The 22,461-nt window shown below is 37.5% G+C and overlaps 1 protein-coding gene across 2 annotated transcripts in view; it reads left to right on the top strand.

The window, feature by feature from the left end:
* MRC1 (mannose receptor C-type 1) overlaps window positions 1–22,461 on the top strand; it is an 88,015-nt gene that overhangs the window by 25,470 nt on the left and 40,084 nt on the right. For both annotated transcript variants that reach the window (XM_080917904.1, XM_080917903.1), the window contains exons 5-10: window positions 2,131–2,244; window positions 7,493–7,639; window positions 16,135–16,320; window positions 17,329–17,486; window positions 18,378–18,488; window positions 21,428–21,543. In XM_080917904.1, coding sequence (XP_080774030.1) covers window positions 2,131–2,244; window positions 7,493–7,639; window positions 16,135–16,320; window positions 17,329–17,486; window positions 18,378–18,488; window positions 21,428–21,543 — 832 coding nt within the window. The remainder of the gene's footprint in view (window positions 1–2,130; window positions 2,245–7,492; window positions 7,640–16,134; window positions 16,321–17,328; window positions 17,487–18,377; window positions 18,489–21,427; window positions 21,544–22,461) is intronic.

Here is a 22,461-nt window from a genome sequence, read left to right as displayed (position 1 = left end):
AGATGGTTTTTCTGATCCCGATCTGTATGCAGTAAAATGTTAGATTCTATTTATGTATCCACTCTGATAGCCTATGTCTTTTTAGTGGGGAATCGAGTTCATTGATGTTAAGAAATATTAAGTGATAGTGATTGTTGTTTCCTGTTATTTTTATTGTTAGAGGTAGAATTGTGTTTGTGTGCTTTTCCTCTTTTGGTTTTGTTGCAAGAAGATTATTATCTCACCTTTTCTTCAGTGTAGTTTTCCTTCTTGTGTTGGAGCTTTCCATTTATTATTTTTTGTAGGGCTATATTTGTGGACAGATATTGTATAAATTTGGTTTTGTCCTGGAATATCTTGGTTTCTTCATCTATGGTAATTGAGAGTTTTTCCAGATATAGTAACTTTGGCTGACATTTGTGTTCTCTTAAGGACTGTATGATGTTTGTCCAGGGTCTTCTAGCTTTCATAGTCTCTGTTTAGAAGTCTGGTATAATTATGATTCTCTGCCTTTATATGGAAGGTACTTGTTCTTTTTCTCTTACTTCTTTTAGTATTATTTCTTTGTTTTGAATATTCAGTGTTTTGACTATTATGTGTCAGGAAGAGTTTCTTTTCTGGCTCAATCTATTTGTAGTTCTTTAAGCTTCTTGTATGTTCACGATCATCTCATTCTTAAAGCTAGGGAAGTTTTCTTCTATGATTTTGTTGAAGATATTTAGAGACTTTTTTAGTTGGGAGTCTTTGCTATCTTCTACACCTATTATCTTTAGGATTGGTCTTCTCATTGAATATTCTGAGTGTTTTGGGTTAGAACTTTTGATTTTTGTATTTTTCTGACTGTTGTTTCAATGTTTTCCATGCTATTTTCTGCCCCTGAGATCCTCTCTTATATCTCTTCTATTCTGTTGGTAATGCTTGTGTCTATGATTCCTAATCTCTTTTCTAGGATTTCTGTCTCCAGAGTTGTCTCCTTTTGTGATTTCTTTATTGTTTCTATTTTTATTTTCAATTTCTTCACCTGTTTGGCTGTGTTTTCCTGTAGCTCTTTAAGTGATTTTTTTCCTCTTTAAGGGCTTCTGCTTGTTTATGTGTGTTTCTCTGTAATTCTTTAAGGGAGTTATTCATGAACTTCTCGAGGACCTCCATCATCATCATGAAGTATGATTTTAAGTCCATATTTTCTTTTTCTGGTGTGTTGGAATGTCCACTACTTACTGTGGTGGGAGAACTGGGTTCTGATGTTGCCAGGTTGTCTTTGTTTCCATTGCTTAGGTTCTTAAGCTTGCCTCTTGACATCTTGTTATCTGTGATGTTCACTGATCTCGTGTCTGACTGGGGCTTGTCTTTTCTGTGGGTCTGAGGGCCTGTGGGCGCAGGAGGCAGATTGCTCTTGGGTGTTCGGATCTCTGTTCTGATGTTGGTGGACTGGCTCTGTCTCAGGGCCTGAACAGACAGTTCCCAGACAGCACTGAGCAACCTGTACCCCAAGAATTCCCCGAGGTTTTTCCCCAGATAGTCAGTTGGGGGGTGGAGTGGGCTCACCTGTGGGGTCAGGTAGGAGTGTACTTTTGAGGCTCTTCTGGGTGCCAGCTGTCTGCAGGTAGGCCCTCAGTCCTGATGGTGGTGACCTGGCTCTCTCTCGAAGCTTTGCTTTTCTATAAAATAAATGTTTGTATTCTCAAAGGAAATAAGAAAGTCATTATTTCATGAGTTAACACCATCATGTCCACATAAAAGGCTTGAGAGTAGAGAATGGTTAAGGTGATGACATTTGTGTGGAATCCTGACCCAGAGCTCTACTAGCTTCGTATAGCATTGCTTGCCTGTGGAGGTCATGGTTCTACTTGTTGTAGATTATGAAGTTTTATTGAAATTATTCATTAATTCTCTCACATGTATGTATGGATGTACAAGTTCGTTTGGAGGCCAGAAGGCATTGAATGCCCTGGAGCAGAAGTTAGAGATAATTGTGAGCCACTCAACATGAGTGCTAACTAGAGTCCTTTGAGAGTATAGTATGTGCTTAATACACAGCGATCTCTCCCGAACCTTCCCTGACAATTTGGATTAACATATTTAATTCTAGATTTAATTTCAATGTCATTTCTCAATGTCTGGTTTGTGTTTGTGTTGGTTTTTGTCCTATAGGATTGACCAGTTCCTTGAGCTCGGGACTCTGGATTGGACTCAACAGTTTGAGTGTAAGCACTGGTTGGCAGTGGGCTGGAGGAAGTCCGTTCCGGTATCTAAACTGGCTACCAGGTAAGGTTAAGCCTGCCGGGGTAATAATGGCTCAGTGTAACTCACTGAAATATCTTAAAGGGCTTCCTTGTATTACATATAGATTTCAAAAAGACTTAATGGAATATAACTCATTTCACATCAAGCTTTGGAATCTGCAACCTGGATTGATTACTCTAAAGTGCAAGTTTACACAGGGCCAGCTTCCTGGGGGGAAGGACTTGTCTCTTAGGATGATATTGACAGTCAATTCTTCTGTTTAATGTTTACACTCTCCAAGTATCTTTGATTTGTTAAGGTTTTACATTCAAAGGCATATTTTTTGGCTATTTTAAGTATGATTAAAGATAATAGAATTAGTATTAATATGTATTTGTGTTATATTAAAGTTTTCATTGTTCTTGAAACAACTATGGTAAAGTTTAAGTTCTTTCAACTTTTTGTATGAATATTATCCTCCCTAAATTTTGGGATTCTCTTGTTCTGCCTAAATTTTAAAAATTTAGTTAAAATGTGCCTATATATAAGATACACACACACACACACACACACACACACACACACACAAACACACATATATCTGATACATGTGGTGCTATATAGACATCAGTGATCTAATACACTTGGATGGATACTAAGGACAGAACCTAGGACCATGTGCATGTTAGACACCCACTATACTATGTCCTCAGCCCTCTACATACTTTTTATTGTAGACAGTCTTGCTTTATTACACAAACTGGTCTTGAATTTACTCTACTCCAGGAAGACCTTGAACTTGGGATTCTTCCTCCTTAGCCTCCTTAGTAGCTGGGATTTCTGTCCTGTGATATGGGCCTGGCTATACTCATATGTTTATACCTAGTGATATCTATAAATACACATTATGAATTCAAGAGAACTGAAATTCTGGGTTGGTGATGAATTTGTCATTATCTTAAGTCATGAGGTGTTTTTAATATTACAAATATCTTAAAACCTATGGTAGTTCTATGCAGTTTATACTATAATAGGGTTGAATTAAAATATTAACTCAACCACAGACTATAAAATTCTATACTAGCATAAACATTTGTTAACAATTTTATTGGCAACATACATTTTGATCACAGAAGAGAGAATCAGGGGATACTCTTCAGCAGCTTCTGATTATCTGAAAGTTAGAAAAGGAATCTCTTACATTTTGTTACACTTCCATGTTTTGTGTGTGTGTGTGTGTGTGTGTGTGTGTGTGTGTGGTTTTGTTATTTCTTTGTTATCACTTTCATGTTGTTCCAACATACAAAATGACAGAACACAAAAGGAGACTGGTAGCTGTATATAAGTTGTACACAGGAAGCAATTCTTCAGAGAAATATAAAGGTCAGTTCTGAAGTGTTTTCATTTGTTGAGTAGTAGATGTGTTGCTAACACTGGGGTGGTGTAAAGTGTGATTCTAGCCTTTCTAACTACAGCACACTACCAAGCCTGGCTTATTGTAGAAGACAGAGTTAATGATTAGTGATTCCTGCCATGGAGCAGGAAAAGAGAAGTGTGTATTAGTCATGTTTTATCAGCTTGGCCTCAGACACTATTGAGATTGTGTTTGAAAAGCTGAAATTTCGCCCTTCCCTCCTCCCTTTTGCCCTCTTGCTCTTCTGCCCATAACCCCATCTCAGCCTCTTTTCCTTCATTGGCCTGAGTGTCTCAAGAAATTGATTATTATGCTTCTGGCTTCCGAGTATTAGGACCAACCATAAATATGCGGGCCATGCCTTGTTTCAAAATTCTTTTTCCTCCCTCCCTCCCTCCCTCCCTTCCTCCCTCCTTCCCTCTCTCCCTCCCTTCTTTCCTTCCTCTTTTTGAGCCATTAAATACCCCTTTAAAGCATTTGGCTTAAACATGTTAAGCTTTCTGTTTTGTATCTTGACTTTTTATTTTTTACGAAAAGTAGTGTTTTTAAAAGTGTTTAAAGATGGGAAAGAATTTTAGAGAATCAACATATAGGCTATATTTTTATTTAAGTTGATTAAGCTTCAGGGGCTGTGACATATCTCAGGGGCAGAGCACTCATTTGGCATTCATAAGGTCCTTCTCAGTGCTCCAAAAATAATATATGGTTTCTACTAATTATCTTTCACAATAAAATTCCACTCAACATGTTCTCTCATTGCCTGATGAAAGCAGGGTTATTAAGAATTGTTTTATAGTAGAAGTCATAACTAGTTAGTCTACTTGGGCTATCCCCAACCCTATGATTTGGGTCTTGAGAATAATCTGCTTTATTTTCTTCTGAAATATGGGAAGTAACTGGCAGTACATGTGAATATTGATTCTCTTTCATCATAGGTGATGATATTATTTGTTCGCTACTTTTGGGCTCAAGGGAAGTTAGAGAATTGCAGCTGAATTCAGAGGCATCAGAAAATATTAATTATATAGTAGATGACTTAGTTAATTCTTATCTTTAGTAGTTAAAAGTACTACATGTCATAAGTTAGGCCATTTTCTCTGTTATTCTGTTGTGTTCAAAGAGTTTAATATCCAACACCTGTAGTCTTATATCTCACTGAAAAAATCTGGGTGTTAACTTTGGGAAATGCATAATAGGAAAGGAAAAATGTTCTGCTTATTCCTGGAAAATAGATTTAACACTAACTCACCTTCTTAAATAATGTGAGAGTTTCTCAAAATTAAGATTAGAATATTTAAACTATTTTTGTATAAATAACTCGGTTGACTGTTTCATTAAACATTTACCAAGTAATTCATGTGCTAAAATACATATTGAGTTCAAGCAAGAATACTTTATGTGAATGATGAAGAAATATAAATTCAACTATATAATAGTCATGAGATTAGTAAAGACATATAACTGCTATTTCAAGGTTTGCAGAGGTGTTGTATTGATAAATAAATACATAATATGATTTACCAAAGAACACAGTATTTTAGACCAGTATATATTAAATGTGCTATTGTTTCTTGAAAGTTTTTTTGCACACTGATGCAGAATTTGTAATCTTTACTCTCCTGTTATCTTGGCCACATTATCAACAGATTTTTCAAAACATTTTTCTATGTATTTTGGGGGGTTTTATTTTGTGTCATATTTATACAACCTGGAAAATGTTTCTGTTAAAGACGTCCATGGGCAGGTGACATAATTTCCTTTGTAATGGGGAGAGTGAAATTTCAGTGCATAATAAACCTTTGTCAAAGGTCACAAAACAGAGTTATCATTGACTGAATGTGTGTAGCTAATTTGTTAGACTTAGGTATGAGGTGAAGTTACTCTCTGGAACACTGAGGTTGAAATGATAGAACACAGAGTGTAGGGATGGATGCATGAATTCATTGTAGTAGATAAATGACTCATCTGAGGATGTAGGGATGGACACAGATATCCACATAAGTAAATAAATGACATCAGAGGATGTATAGATAGATCAAAGTATCCATTATAGTAGACAAATGATACACCAGAGGATCTAGGAATGGATCCATGTATCTATTATAGTAGATAAATGATACAACAGAGGATGTGGATAGATGCATATATCCATTGAAGTAGCCAAATGATACACCAGAGGATGCAGTGATAGACACATGTTTTCATAAACCAGCTTCCTGTAAGAAACAGATGAGGACACCTGGATTCTTTCCAGCTTCTGGCTATTATTAATAAGGCTGCTATGAACATGGTGGAACATGTGGCTTTGTTGTATGTTGAAGCAACTTTGGGGTATATGCCCAGAAGTGGAATAACTGTATCTTCAGGTAGTACTATGCCCTATTTTCCTAGGAATTGCCAGACTGATTTCCAGAGTGGTTGTACCAGCTTACAACCCCACCAACAGTGGAGGACTGTTCCTCTTTCTCCACTTCCTCACCAGCATGTGCTATCATCTAAGTTTTTTTTATCTTAGCCATTCTGACTGGTGTGAGGTTGAATCTCAGGATTGTTTTGATTTGCATTTCCCTGATGACTAGGGATGTTGAGCATTTCCTTAGGTGTCCTTCAGTAGATGAATGGATACAGAAAATGGTACATTTACACAATGGAATACTACTCAGCTATTAGAAACAATGACTTTATTAATTTCCTAGGAAAATGGATGTATCTAGAGAATATCATCCTGAGTGAAGTAACCCAGTCACAAAAGAACAGACACAATATGCAGTCACTGATAATTGGATACTAGCCTCAGACAGCTCTGAATACCCAAGAAACAATTCACAGACCATACAAAGCTCCAAAAAAAAAAAAAAAAAAAAAAAAAAAGTGGAAGCCTCAGTCCTTCTTAGAAAAAAAAATAAGTGTATAGTACCTTCTCAGAGTGGGGTACACCTAGACCTTAAATCATTAATAACTCAAAAGCTAAGAAGATAGCCTTATGACAATTTTTGGTAGTTAAAAATCATTATGTTTAATCTTTACACACCAAAAAAACTTTGACTATTTCCATGTTACATTTTGTTTTAAATATACTTTATGATCTTTGTAAATAGTGAGATTTCAATGCATGCTATCAAACCTTTAAAAAATCAAGTACTGACAAAAATATATTCATATATATTTTTTAAGTTGCAATGGTTTTAATAATCTGTACATGCATCTCTGTTTTGTTTTAAAAATAAAGTTTTAAGAAAAAAATCGGATGAGGAGATAGCTCCAAAAGATTTTCTTCAATGAATTCAAATAAATGCACCAAGAATCTTAGTTCTGGGAGGGTGGCACATTGGTTGCCAGACCTTTTTCACTGTTTGTCCCTACCATTGTCTTTTATTTTGATCTCCTCTGTCTGACTGGGGAAGGTTAACATGGGTCATCTTGCCTATCTGGATTATTTCTTCAGTTAGCTTCAATTAGTTTCAGGGGTTGCTATTTTCATTAATATGGTCAGCTTGGAGCAACATACATTATTCTTATTCGGTCATTCTATACATGATACCATGTATATATGATATATGTTATCATATATCATCACACAGTTTAAAGTTTAAAGTCTAATGTTAACCATCGTTGTGGGAGGTTATTTCAAGCCACTCTACTCCGCACTCAACATTTTAAGCCTATGAATAAACCAGCAACAAGAAACCAATAGATACCCACCATGCCTTTTGCTCTGCACTCAGTAAATAATCATTTGTGAATGTGTAGCAAAAGACAGGATGGGAATCCATTAAATCCCAAGGATGACGACACAAGGTGTGGTGGTTGGTGGATGTAAGCTGTCCACTTATGAAAATGCAGTAGTCTCAATTTAACTTTGTAATTTGCTTAAAGGAAGTCCGTCATCAGAGCCTGGAAAGAGCTGCGTGTCACTAAACCCTGGAAAAAATGCCAAGTGGGAGAATCTGGAATGTGTTCAGAAGCTTGGCTACATTTGTAAAAAGGGCAACAATACTTTGAACCCATTCATTATTCCCTCAGGTAAGAGGTTCTCTATGATCAAATGTATAAAATATTAGAAATTAAAGATAAATAAAACTGTAATTCAATCAGAATTGCATGAAATGACTCTAGAGAGATTATTAATTATTTATAGGTTAATAAAATGATATGTCTTCAATAGCTCATAACTAATCATTGTATATTCTACTAGACTCCAGTAGAATAGCAAATGAGTGGTTTTATAATTCTATAGAAGAATTGAGCAACTAAGGCAGTAATAGATTGTCCTTTCAATGTATTGAAAGATAACCTTCACCTCATCACTACAACAATTCTGGAGGCATGATTCATGCTTTGACTGGTTTATTTATTTTCTTTGTTTCTGCTTGGGAAAACTGATGGCCCATGTGATAGCTTGAACGAGAATGCCTCCTATAGGCTCAAAGGTCTGAGTACTCAGTCTTCTGTTCTCTTGCAGTTGGAAAATGTCACCTGGTTGGAGAAGGTGTCAGTGGGGTGAGGTGTGGGATTTCAATAGGCTGGAGCTATTCCTAGTATCTCTTTATCTTTGTCTAATGGTTGGGTCTGAAGATGTGAGCTCTCAACTCCTGCTCCAGCACCATTCCTGCCTTCCTGTTGACCTGATCCCCACCTATGTCATGGACTCTAATCCTCTGAAACCATGAGCCTCAAATAAATGCTTTCTTTTATAAGTTACCTTGGTTATTGTATCTTACAAAAAAAATAACTAAGAAAGCCCATTTTTTTTTTACCTTTTATACCCTGACTCCTGGAAGCAGTTTCATTTATTTGTAAATATGATTGATCCTGTTAAAAATTTAGAAGACACCAAATTGTCAACAATGATATTTTCCCCCACTTCTTTATTTCTGACACCCAGGGTTGTTTCTCAGAAGATCATGGTTTCAGAGTGTTTATGTCCCTCCCTATTTCTTCTGTGGTATATAGGCAAATGAATTTTCAATGTTCCCCCACCCCCTGTTTTGTACAAATGGCTGTATACTTTTCCCCCTGAGGTGTGGTTTCTCTGTGTAATAGCCCTGGCTGTCCTGGACTTGATTTGTTGACCAGGCTGGCCTCAAATGCAGAGATTCACCTGCCTCTTCCACCACCATGATCTTACTATAGTATACTTTCCATATAGTCCTCATTCTAAGGTTTTCTTAGTCAACACATTTGTTCACCATTCCATACTTTGGGGGGGGGGGTGGGTGAGTTGGATAATGGGTATTATATGAAAAGATTAGTTCTGTGTTAATAGATTTTGTTTAGTTTTTTATTATTTGCTTCATTTGTGTGCTTATGTTTTGAGGTCAGAGTGTATCACCCAGTCACTCTGTCCACCGATTTTTTCAAACTAGGTCTCTATTGGCCTAGAACTTAACAAGTTGGCAAGGCTGGCTAGTAAGCTTTAGGGATCTTCCCATTTCCCTCTATCAGTGCTGGGATTATAGGCACATGCTTTTTATTATAATATGTACTTTTAATCTTAAACTCTAGTACTTGTGCTTAAAAGGACAGCACTTTCGCAACAGAGCTACCCCCCAGCCTGACTGTTGGTTTGCATCTAATCATTTGTTAAATGGAATAACCATACAGGCATGCTATTCTGCAGACATGATGTTCCTAGAAGTAGAATTTTTACATTTGAGAGTAGGTGATTTTACAGTTTTAGCAGGCAAGCTGTTGGATAGACATGGTGGAGGGCCATGGTTCATAACCTCTGATGGATGTGGCTAGCCTCTGGTTGGTGATCACTGATAGATGTATATGGGGACTCTGGAACACTATCCCTCATAGATACAGATTGGGTTCCTGGTTCATAGTCTCTGATGGACATGATAAAGGGCCCTGGTTTATAAACACTTATGGATATGGGTGGAGGTCCCTAGTTCATGGTCTCAATTCCACTTTACAGATCTACAGTGACTGTTGATGATCCTGTAGAGACCTCAATTGTACTTGTCTCTTCTGTTGCTATTGCAGAATGGATGGCCAAATCTTTCTTGGAAAAATTCATATAGTTCTCTTTCATAGACCTGCAGTTGCCATTTTGGGGAAGTAGAGAAAACTTATTTTTAAGTTTCTCTGGAATGAAAGGCACAGTTCTATAATTTGGCTCTATTGCTTAATCTACCAGTTTTAAGTTCCTTGTTTGTAAAATGTGAATGTTGGTAACTCTTCTTGGAAAATCTCATTTATATCATCAAACTAGTATTACTAAATCAACAGCTGCCCCTGATTCATTTGCTCAGGTACACCCAGCACTGGCCTTTGCATTGTAATACTGATAGGATTACTCTGTTGTATAGACAAACCCCTATGAGTAGAGATTTAAATTTGTACCATTTTCCAGGTTTGATGGCTCACACCTTTAATCCCAGAACCAGGAGGCAGAGCCATGTGAGTCTCTGAGTTCCTGGCTGGTCTGCTCTGCAGAATGAGTTCCAGCTCCCTCTCCTGGAGCCACTGCCCATGCTAGAAAGCTGTAGCATTCCTGATTGGTAGTCCCTCTTGGCAAGAATCCAGTTTTGCACCCTTCATTCCTGTCTTAGTCAGGGTTTCTATTCTAACACAAGTATCATGACCAAGAAGCAAGTTGGGAAAGAAAGGGTTTATTTGACTAACACTTCCACATTGCTGTTTGTCAGGGCTGGGACTCAAGCAGGTCAGGATCAGGAGCTGATACAGAGGCCATGGAGGGATATTGTTTACAGCTTGCTTCCCCCCTCCCCCCGCTTGCTCAGCCTGGTTTCTTATAGGACCCAGGTCTACCAGCCCAGGGATGGTACCACCCACAATGATCTGGGATCTCTCCCCCCTTTGGTTATTAGTTGAGAAAATGACATACAGCTGAATTTTATGGAGGCATTTCCTCAACTGAGGCTTCATTCTCTGTGATAACTCCAGCTTGTGTCAAGTTGATACAAAGCCAGCCAGTACAATTGACCCCTTGTCAACTTGACACACAAACACAACACTATTAAGCCTCAACCCTTACTTTTTTATTCATCCCCCAGTCTTTACAAGTTCTTACATATTAAAATTGCAATCCCTTTAAAATATCCTGTCTCTCTTAAAAATCAAAGTTGTTTTACAATTCAAAGTCTCCTAACTGTGGGTTTCACAAAAATACTCTTTCTTCAAGAGGGAAAAATATCAGGGAACAATCACAATCAAAATCAAAATTAAACTCTAACCATTCAATGTCTGGGATCCAGTCATGAACTTCTGGGCTCCTCCAAGGGATTGGGTCACTTGTCCCTTTGTAGCACATACCTTGTCTTCTAGGGTCCAGGTGCCTGTTCTCTACTGCTGCTGATATTCTTGGTGGTCATTTCATGGCACTGTTGTCCTGGGGCATTAATTGCAACTGAGGCAGCACCTTCACCAATGGTCTTCCATGGCCTCTCACAGTGCCAAGCCTCAGATGTTCTTTATGACCCTTTCATTCCTTCAAAACCAATACCACCTGGGTGACTCTTACACATTACCAAGTACAGCTTTAGCACAAAGTACAACCTTAGCTATCTCTGGAACACAGTTTCTTTGTACTCTCAGAAAACACTTTCCAGAAGATTTTGCCAAAATGATGCTGGTCTCTTCTTTTTTGTATTTAATTTTTATTGGATATTTTCTGTATTTACATTTCAAATGTTATCTCCTTTACCCCGACTCCCATCCCCTGTTTCCCTCCACTTGCTTCCATGAAGGTGCTCCCTCTCTCAATCATCTTCTCCACCTCAGTGCCTTGGCATTCTCCTACACTGGGAAAACATGACTTCACTGGACCAAAGGCCTCTTCTCCCATTGATTCCAGACAATGTGATCCTCTGATACATATGCAACTGGAGCCATGGTGTGTGTGCTTAGTGGTTGGTGTTTTAATCTCTGGGAGTTCTGGAGGGTTTGGTTGGTTGATAATGTTGTTCTTCCCAAGAGGTTGCAAATCCTTTCAGCACCTTCAGTCCTTTCTCCAGCTCTTTCATTGGGGTCCTGATGTTCAGTCTGATGGTTAGCTGCAAGCATTCTCAACTGTATCTTTATGACTCTGGCAGAACCTCTGAGGAAGCATCCATATCTGATCCTACCAGTAAGCACTTCTTGGCATCAGCAATAGTGCTTGGGTTTGTTGGCTGCATATGGGGTGAATCCCCAGGTGAAGCAGTCTCTGGATGATCTTTTCTTCAGTCCCTGCTTTTCTGTTGACCTTGTGTTTCCTCCCGTGGGTGTTTTGTTCTTCCTTCTAAGAATGACTGAAGCATCCACATTCTGGCCTTCCTTCTATTTGAGCTTGATAAAATCTGTGAATTGTTTCTTGGGTATTCAGAGCTTTTGGGGGCTAGTATCTGCTTATCAGTGCGGGAATACCATGTGTGGTCTTTTGTGATTGGGTTACCTCACTCAGGATGATAGTTTCTAGTTCTATCCATTTGCCTAGTAATTTAAAGTCATTGTTACTAATAGCTGAGTAGTACTCCATTGTGTAAATGTATCTTTTTTTTTGTATCCATTCCTCTTTTGAAGGACATCTGGGTTCTTTCCAGCTTCTGGCTATAATAAATAAGGCTTCTATGAACATGGTGAAGCATGTGTCCTTGTTATATGTTGGAGTGTCTTTTGGGTATATGCCCGGGGGTGTATGTATAGCTGGGTCCTCAGGTAGTACTACATCCTATTTTCTGAGGAACTGCCAGACTGATTTCAGAGTGGTTGTACCAGCTTGCAATTCCACCAAAAATGGAGGAGTGTTCATCTTTTTCAACATCCTCACCACCATCTGCTGTCACCAGAGATTTTGTTCTTAGTCATTCTGACTGGTATGAGGTGGAATCTCAGGGTTGTTTTGATTTGCATTTCCCTGATGACTAGGGATGCTGAGCATTTCTTTAGGTGCTTTTTAGCCATTCTATATACCTCAGTTGAGAATTCTTTGTTTATCTCTATACCCCATTTTTTTAACAGAATAATTTGATTCTCTGGAGTCTAACTTCTTGAGTTCTTTGTATATATTGGATATTAACCCTGTATCAGATATAGGATTGATAAACATCCTTTCCCAATATGTTGGCTGCCATTTTTTCTTTTTGATGGTGTTCTTAGCCTTATAGAAACTTTGCAATTATATGAAGTCTCATTTGTTGATTTTTGATCTTAGAACATAAGCTATTGGTGTTCTGGTCAGGAAAATTTCCCCTGTGTCTATGTGTTCCAAGCTCTTCCCCACTTTCACTTCTGTTAGTTTCAGTGTACCTGGTTTTATGTGGATGTTTTTGATCCACTTGCACTTGAACTTTGTACAAGGAGATAAGAATGGATCGATTTGCATTCTTCTGCATGCTTACTGCCATTTGTTGAAGATGCTGTCCTTTTACCATTGAAATGTTTTTAGCACCCTTGTCAAAGATTAAATGAGGATATCTGCGACTTTAATTCTATTCCATTGATCTACGTGCCTGTTTTTGTACCGGTATCATGCAGTTTTTATCATGACTGTTCTGTAATACAGCTTGAGGTTAGGGATTGTGATTCCCCTAGAAGTTCTATTATTGCTGAGAATAGTTTTTGCTATCCTGTTTTTTGTTATGCTAAATGAATTTGCAAATTGCTGTTTCTAACTCTATGAGGCATTGAAACTGAATTTTGATGGCGATTGATTCTGTAGATTGCTACTAGTTTCTTCTTAATCACCACTATTTTCTTAGCTTTAGATGACCAGCATCAATAATCCCACTAATGCTATGGTTTTGCTTTAGTAGTTCTGGTATCTTGTTAATCAAAGCTAATTCTTCAGCCTCAGCTAACCAAAACCACAGCATCTTCACAATCAAAATAGCAACAGTCCTATAATAGTCTTTGATTTTTCCTCTGAAATTTTATAAGCTAGACCTTGATTTTCTGCACTGTTCTCAACAGTATCTTCCATGCTCCCGTAGAACATCCCACAGAGTTCTTAATATCTCAATGGCTTTTCTAGCTCAAAGTTCCAAAGCCCCTGTAAAGTTCCCAAAATATTGTCAGGTTGTCACAGGAATACCCTATCCTTGGTACCTATTTGTCTTATTTATGGTTTCTATTCCTGCACAAACATCATGACTAAGAAGCAAGTTGGGAAGGAAAGGGTTTATTCAGCTTATACTTCCAAATTGCTGATCATCACCAAAGGAGTTCAGGACTGGAACCCAAGCAGATCATGAAGGAGGAGCTGATGCTGAGGCCATGGAGAGATGTTGCTACTGGCTTTTTTATCCTGGCTTGCTCAGCCTGCTTATAGTACACAAGCCTACCAGCCCAGGGCTGGCACCACCCACAATGGGCTGGGCCCTACCCCCTTTGATCATTAGTTGAGAAAATGCCTTACAGCTGGATCTCATGGAGGCATTTTCTCAGCTGAGGCTCCTTTCTCTGTGATAACTCCAGCTTGTGTCAAGTTGACACAAAACCATCCAGTATAAGTCTTATTTTTAAATCCCTGGGTGTTCATAGTTCCCACATATCCAGAGCTATAATATGCAGCTTTGTAGCTACTAACCAGTGGTCTTTGGTTGAATGAAACTTGTCTAGTGTGAACTGAGATATGCTGCCCATGGAAAATACATGTTGGATTCCCAAAACTTTATCATGGGATAAATGGACAATCTAATTTTTGTTGATCTCATATCAAAGTGATAATATTTTGGATATACTGAAATCAGTTATCTTTTATTGACTATGGATAATAATAAGAATAATTACATCTCTAGCTACATCGTGGACAGTGATGTTCCCATTCAAAAATAAGGAGTCTTCTGTGCTGGTTTCAAGTGCCTCACTTCATTTCACTTGTGATGGTTATTTCCTGTTTTCAAACATTTTGTGTGTTTTTCTCTGTTGGGCATTGACAACTTCTCATAGTACAAGGAGGATGTTTAACACCGATTTACTCTATTAAGAATGATTTTGTGTGGCTTGTCTTCTATAAGTAGTATCTCTGTTTTTTTCCTCATCCAGAACATGGTGAGGATGGGCAATTTAACATCAATATAGACTCTGCTTTTATAAAATATGTATGCACTTACTTTGATTCATATACTGTAACTTGCTTAAAACCCCATTGTGGCAAACTCAGGTTTTGCTCAAAACTTTCTGAACCTAGATTGCTTTCATGGCCACACGGGTGGTAGTGTCTTTTGGGAGTGTTGGGTCATTTCATAGGCAGGATTAGCAGAGTCATGGTGTGATGACTGCACAGGTCCCTTGGTGAGCCTCCCATCTCACTCCATTCTTAACACTCTCTCCTACCTGCATTAGGATTATTGTTTTCTCTCTGGATGGCATTTCTTTAGTGTCCAAGAGAACAGGGTGCATTGCAGCCTCTAAGAGAATACATTAGATATCAGTCTTCAGGCTTTGTGCAGTTAAACAGTGATTATCGATGCTTAGTTTAGGTTTGACAGTGATAAGGACAGTTAAAATTAGACAATTTAGTTTAACTAAGGTTAGTTTCATTGAAGACACACATTTCAAAAATAAACTCATTTGTGGCCTGTCTGTCTGTCTGTCTGTCTGTCATCTATCTATCTATCTATCTATCTATCTATCTATCTATCTATCTATCTCTCTGTCTCTATCTATCTATCATCTATCTATCTATCATCTATTTATCTGTCTGTATGTCTATCTATCATCTATCTATCTATCATCTATTTATCTGTCATCTATCTATCTATCTATCTATCTATCTATCTATCTATCATCTATCTACCTACCTATCTATCTATCATCTATCTATTATCTATCTATCATCTATTTATCTATCATCTATCTATCTATTATCTATCATCTATCTGTCTGTCTATCTATCTATCAATCTATCTATCCATCCATCCATTCACCCACCCACCCACCCACCCACCCACCCATCCATCCATCCATCCATCCATCCATCTATCTATCTATCTATCTATCTATCTATCTATCTATCTATCTATCATCTATGGGGTTTTTAACCTAAGGCCTCACACCTGCACTAACTTGTACCGACTTGAGACTCTCTAGGGGACTACTCATCCCATCAACTCTGAATCTCAGCATCTTTATGACAATTTTTAGGGACCCTCTTTAGTGGCTTCCAGGATAGCCTAGTGATCTATGTTGCCAGTCTTCCTTTTAAAGTAAAAGTTTGTTTTTCAAATTGCCCTTTTTAAAACAAAATAAGCAAAGTAGAGTAGTTCTTTCTTACATATCTCATATAAATGCATATGCCATAAAATGAAGAATGTTATCTTTATGTCTACAATTGTGATATATATGCATGTGTATGTATATATGTATGTATGTATGAATGAATGTATATATGTATATGTGTACATATGTATATTTTTATATATGTATACACATATATATGTATATATGTATATGTGTATATATATGTATATGTATACATATACACATACATTATATACAAGGTAGTTGAAAATGTTGCTAATTTAAACAAATTTTTTTCAAATGTTTTCTAAACTTTTCCTTTCTAGCAAGTGATGTACCTACTGGCTGCCCTAATCAGTGGTGGCCCTATGCAGGTCACTGCTACAGGATCCATAGGGCAGAGAAGAAGATCCAGAAATATGCCTTGCAAGCCTGTAGGAAGGAGGGTGGTGACCTGGCGAGCATCCATAGCATTGAGGAGTTTGACTTCATTTTCTCACAGCTAGGATATGGTGAGAAACTAACCTCAATCTTGGCTGCCTCCTCCCAACTCTTGTCTCAAAAATATAACCATAAATGTTCAGTGTAATAAATTTAAATTGATAGTTTATTGACAATATAGATTTAAGTAGATGTTACTTCTGCCAACAAAGATTGTATCGTAGTTTAAATAATTGTATCATTAAGAAATTTATAATGCAGTTTAGTAAGAAAAGTATACATGGGAATGCCATAATAAAATCTAATTCTCTGTAAACTAATAAAAATAAATTAAAGCAAATGTACACAGAAAACTCATATATACTAGTGTAATTTTACATTGGTCTTTATCTTAAACTCCTTGAAGCCTATATTTGTCACTCAAAAATCTCCTGATCTGCCAACTCAAGTGAGAGGAAGAGGGCCATCCTGGCACAGGTCCCCTGTGCTTTAGGATGCTGGAAACATCTGCTAGCACTGGCAAAAGGCCACTTAATGACTTCTCCAAAAATGAAGTTGGTTGACAGCTTTCAGGAGGAAGAAAATCAGCCACTCATCATTTTTTACCAAATGCCATCTTTATAATTTTTTGAAGTCATTGTCTTTTACTGTTCAAAGATTAGAGTCAGAGGCTACAGTGGCATTCCCAGTTAAGCAAATTAAACAGATACTGAATTGTATAGGATAGCATCTAATTTTAAAATTTGGAAATGTTTATTTTGTACCCATGAAACTTGAGATCTTCAGTCACTACAAATTTGTCCCATTATATATTAACTAGAAATAGTTGCACTCAAAATAGAAAGAAAATGTTGAATAAACTAAAAATTATCATCATAATATATAGTTGCTATGTGCCTGTTGTATATACATTATTTTTTATGATAGTTCTATAAGATCAAGGGAGCAGAGCTGAGTGGACCAGCCCAGCACCCTTTCAGATACTCTGCTGACCTTTGGAAAACATAGTTCTTTTGTACTTGTGTATTACTTTTGGCAAACAGTATATAAACAGCTTAGGTGGTTCTCTTCCTGTGTAGAGCCAAATGATGAGTTGTGGATTGGTTTAAATGACATGAAAATTCAGATGTACTTTGAGTGGAGTGATGGGACCCCAGTGACATTTACTAAATGGCTTCCTGGAGAGCCAAGTCATGAGAACAACAGGCAGGAGGACTGCGTGGTGATGAAAGGCAAGGTGAGGCACTCTGCCAATGCCTGGCAATAATGCTTCAACTTTCTTTCTCTGCCTTGATTATTATTTGCTGAGATTGCTTCTGTCCTTGCTATAGACTTAAGTTGCACCACATTTCAGATTCAGTGTTTTGAGTGTCTCACTATGGTCTAGCAAAGTCAAGAAGACCATAAGATAGATAAATGATATAAAATACTGTCTGCTGAATTCTGAAATATATGTATGTATGTATGCACATGCTATATCTATGTATACAGCACCATTTGAACATATTTATGTATATATTCACACATGCATTTATGCAAATATTATGTATGTATGTATGTATGTATGTATTCATATATAGGATGACTTGGTTCAACGATTCAGAGCTCTGTACCTTCTACTGGTTACTCCTTGCCTCATGGTCATGGTCCATTGTGTTTCTCTTCCTCTTTTTTCATCCTCTCTTTTCTTACCTTTATCCTCTCCTTCTCCCTGTACCCTACTTTTGAACCTCCAGTCTCATCTTTCTTCTTCACTGCCCAATCACTGATTCTAGCCTTGTATTGACCAGTAAACATGGGAAGAAGGTTCACATGAGCATGTGATTGTGTGCTCATCATCTTCAGGAAGCAGAATTAACATCAGAATATAAGCAGCATAAGGCCAACTCACTATACATACTGGCTTTGGGCATTCAAAATAGAGTCACATTAGTCCTACAATCTCTTTACATCTGTATAGCTAAAGCCAGATATATTGCTAACATGTAAGATATGAATTTACCATTTGTTTGTAAATGCTAGCTTCTCCTAGCTAGCATGCATAAGGCCCTGGGTTCAGCACTGGAATGAAACAAATGTACCAAGATCCTAAAACAGATAATCATTTATTTTTCTTTTTGTTCTGTAGGATGGATACTGGGCAGATAGAGCCTGTGAGCAACCACTGGGTTACATCTGTAAGATGATATCACAAACCCATGCTGTAGTACCAGAGGGTGCAGAAAAAGGCTGCCGGAAAGTGAGTATAGACCCTCCACAATGATTTAAGATAACCATTTGGTACAGTGAGATTTGTTTTGTATGAGGCAATGCTTACTTATCATCAAAGGCCAGCATTTGTAAATATTCAGTGTCTTACTGTGTCTGATAGCTCCATCCTTTTTGAAGTTTTCTTGGGCAGTGTCTGGTTAATGGGGCGGTGCACACATTCCTTAGCTCCATTCAGAATGTCATGAGAACTGAAGAGGAAATAGAAAATAAAATAAAAGGATTAAAAGAGCTTGGGCTGGGAGATGAGATGAAGGAAGACTTAAGAGAAGTTATTGTGTAGGAATTGGGGAATCTGACATTCTATGGGTAGTTAAAGGCATTTCCATCGAATAATATTAAATGCTGACATGCTGATAGCAAGCCATTAGTGGCGACTTTCCTACTTATAGCATTTTGAATGAGCTTTCTTCCAGTAGGGGAAAGTTTTCAGGACATTACAATATGAGGCAGGGCACCTAGCCTTCAACTTGTGCTGAGTAACTCTGTTAAATAAAATCACATAAGCTCATAGTGTATGTACCTTACTAGCAAAGAGAGACACCCTGAGAGATAGATGATAGGTAGGTTATAGATAGATAGATAGATAGATAGATAGATAGATAGATATAGATAGATAGATGAATGGCATGTAGATAAATATAGACAGGTACAGAGAGATAGACACACACAGAGACAGAGAGATAGACACAGAGACAGAGGTAGATAAGGAAACATGCAGACACAGAAACATTCAGAGTTCTAGGAGGCTAAAATAAATGATATTGTAAAAGCCTTCTAAAAACATGAAGAAACAACTACAAACATAATTTTGTAGGCTTATGGTTATTGTTTTCCCATCTGATGAGTAGCTCATCCTCCTCTTTTCTACTGTCTCACTTCTTGTGAATCAAAGGCAAAGTTAAAACTAATGGTCTTTTGTAGGATTTCCAGTGATATGATGTGGTCACATCACCTAATAAGAAACCCTGAAAGATAGGAATATATGACTCATAATTTCTTATGGGGAAAATACACTGTAAGAAGAGCAGTAGGCAAAAAAAAAATAATCAAAACATCTGAGGGATACATGAAGGGTCTCAACAATAAAATTCCTCCTAATTTTACATTCTAGAAACTTAGCCAGAAAACATTTCTTTGGGGATGGCTAATAGTTTCAGAAGTTTAGTCCATTAATATCATGGTAGGATGTATGGCGGTGTCAAGTCAGACATGGTGCTGTAAGAGCGAAGAATTCTACATCTTTGTCCAAAGGCAGCAGGAAGAAACTGTCTTTCAAAGGTACTGAGGAGAGACTCCTCTGCAATAGGCAGAGCTTGAGCATAGATGTCAAAGCTGATCCCCACAGTGGCACACACCCTCCACATGGCCACACCCATTCCAACATTGCCACACCTATAGGGCCACTCTCTAGGCCAACCATAGTAAAACCAGCACAGCTAGTGTTTATATTTTCCTAGGAAATATGTTTCCTATGTTTTAATCTTCTTTTTTTTGTCTTCTCATCCACCTATTTAATTTACTATTTATCACTGAAATCCTAGTTATTGTATTTAATTTGATTGTTGTATTTTTAAACTTCATTTTTATTTTTTTCTCTTCTAGAAATTCTAGTTTACTCTAAATCTTCCACAGTTTTATCTTTATTTTATATTTGCTTTGTTAAATCATCTCAAACATGATTGTTTGTGTGATGCAGATTTCTGATTATTCTGTTACGAAACCAATTATTCTCACCCGATACAAGACATTTCACATAGTTTATAACTTTTGTTTGTGAGTTAGTGTCCATGTGCCTACTCCTTGCCTCACAGGAGCTAGCCCCCTCCATGGCCTGATTTGTGAAAAAAAATTTCTATTTTGTCGTTTTGTATTCTTCTTAGAATATCTAAGATATTCTCTTTGTAGAAACTAAATATTATTTTATCATGTGGTAATATAGACACAGAGTGTCTACAGAGAAAAGTTGGAACTAGACCTTATTTATCTGTAGCACAGTCTTGGCAATTGATTAATTGAAGTTTTTCAGTATTGGACTTAAAACCCCCACGCTTGAAAACAGAAAGCAAGCACTCCATCAGTGAGATACAGTCACCCATTTTTTTTTGACAAGGTCCTGCTAATACATAGGTCAGGATGGAATCTAACTTTTAAGTCTCATAAGTTTGACATTGCAGGTATACATGGATGGCATTTATTTTGGAACATAAGACTTTTCTGAAATCTAACATACCAAGCAAATAACAAGATTGTTAACTTGGAATTGTATGGCTAGAATTTTCTATTGTTTTCACCATAGAAGAAGACCAAGTAGTTGTTGGTCTCTATGTTGATAGCAGGACCCTCCCTCTCAATCCCAGTCTGCATTTGATATACTTCCAGCCAACCACAAGCAGAGCTTTTAAACTTGGTTTTCTATACTCAGAGAATTCCTCAATTCCTCTCAATATCTTTCCTGGAATATAAATTTGCATGATTTTATGTAGTATTTTGTGCAATTGAAATGTGGGAAAAGCGTGTCATGAAGTCCAATGGCCAGGAGACACGGCTTTATGTTCACCACCTACCTTTGACATCAGTAGTCATCTACAGTTACAGTTCCTCAAGTTATTTTCTGGGATGACCTCATGTGAAATGGATCCTGTGCTGTATTATTTGGATTCCTCAGGGGTCATTTTACAAGTAGTGTGCCTCACAGGATGCCTCAGAATGGCAGAGGACAGCGTTCCCGTCCTTTAGTATCATTATCTGTCACCTTAGGGACAATGCCATTCTATTCTTTCAAATGCATAAACAATTTTCTTTAGGCTCTCCTGTCGAGAAACTCCTGTTACACAAAGAAATCATATAAAAATATTTAAAAGTATAAATATGCATGGTAACCCCTTTGTTTGCTGATGGTGTTCATAGGGCTGGAAACGGCATGGGTTTTACTGCTACTTGATTGGACCCACCCTTTCAACGTTCGCTGATGCAAACCAAACATGCACAAATGAGAAGGCTTATTTAACAACGGTTGAAGACAGGTATGGAACTATATTATACTTATTCTCAAATAAGCCAACTGTTAAAATATTTTTTAAAAATCTTATTTAGAGTTAGCATGTTATACATGTTGAAGTAGATTATATATCTTCTTGGGTCATGCTTTATAAAGGTAGAAGTGTTTAAAACATTCTTATTTGTTGGCTTAACTGAAAACATTATAAAACTACTTTGTTATTTTTAGGCACCAATTTTCTTAAAACCTTACTTTTAAGACAGGGTCTTATGATGTAGCCTAATTGGCCTGAACTTGATATGTAGATCATAATGGCCTTGAACTCACAGAGATCTGGCATTAAGAGTGTAAGACACAGTATTCAGAAGTTAATGGCTAATGCACTGAATGTATGTTACAGATCGAGTGCTTTCTAATCTGTTAGCTATCAAATCTTAAAGCAAACAGAGTAAGATTTGTAAGGTAACACCCCATTTTGTGCTTCTGGCACTCACTCCATGGGAAAGAGGGGCAGAGGAAACTTACTCTGAGGAATGATGAGCTCACATACATGTTTTACTAACACACACTCACAACTCAAATCAATTCTCTAATATCAAAAGTGTTAAGACTTTCCCTAGCACTCAGCAAGCAATTCTTCAGTGACCCAATCCTAAGATCTCTGAACTCAATTCACTTCTTACATTATCTGCTTGGTAATAATGTCAGATCCCACAGGCAGAGTTTGGTTCTCTGGAGCTTGTACTTAACTCATGTCAGGTGTAGTTGTAAGCCCTAAGCTCTGTTGCCTGCATTTCTGAATGGCCGGCTATAGAAAGGCATTCTTCCAACCCCCTATTAGGTTCCATTCATTTGCTTGAACAACTCAAAGAATTCTTGGAGGCACTTACAATTCCTGATTCACTTAGGGAATGTCATAAGGAGAGGGTTAAGGGAGAGGGCT

Source organism: Micromys minutus, assembly GCF_963924665.1.
Source record: "Micromys minutus genome assembly, chromosome: 6".
NCBI lineage: Eukaryota > Metazoa > Chordata > Mammalia > Rodentia > Muridae > Micromys > Micromys minutus.
The sequence above is the reverse complement of the archived record's forward strand: the minus strand, read 5'-3'. Positions and strand labels throughout refer to the sequence as shown.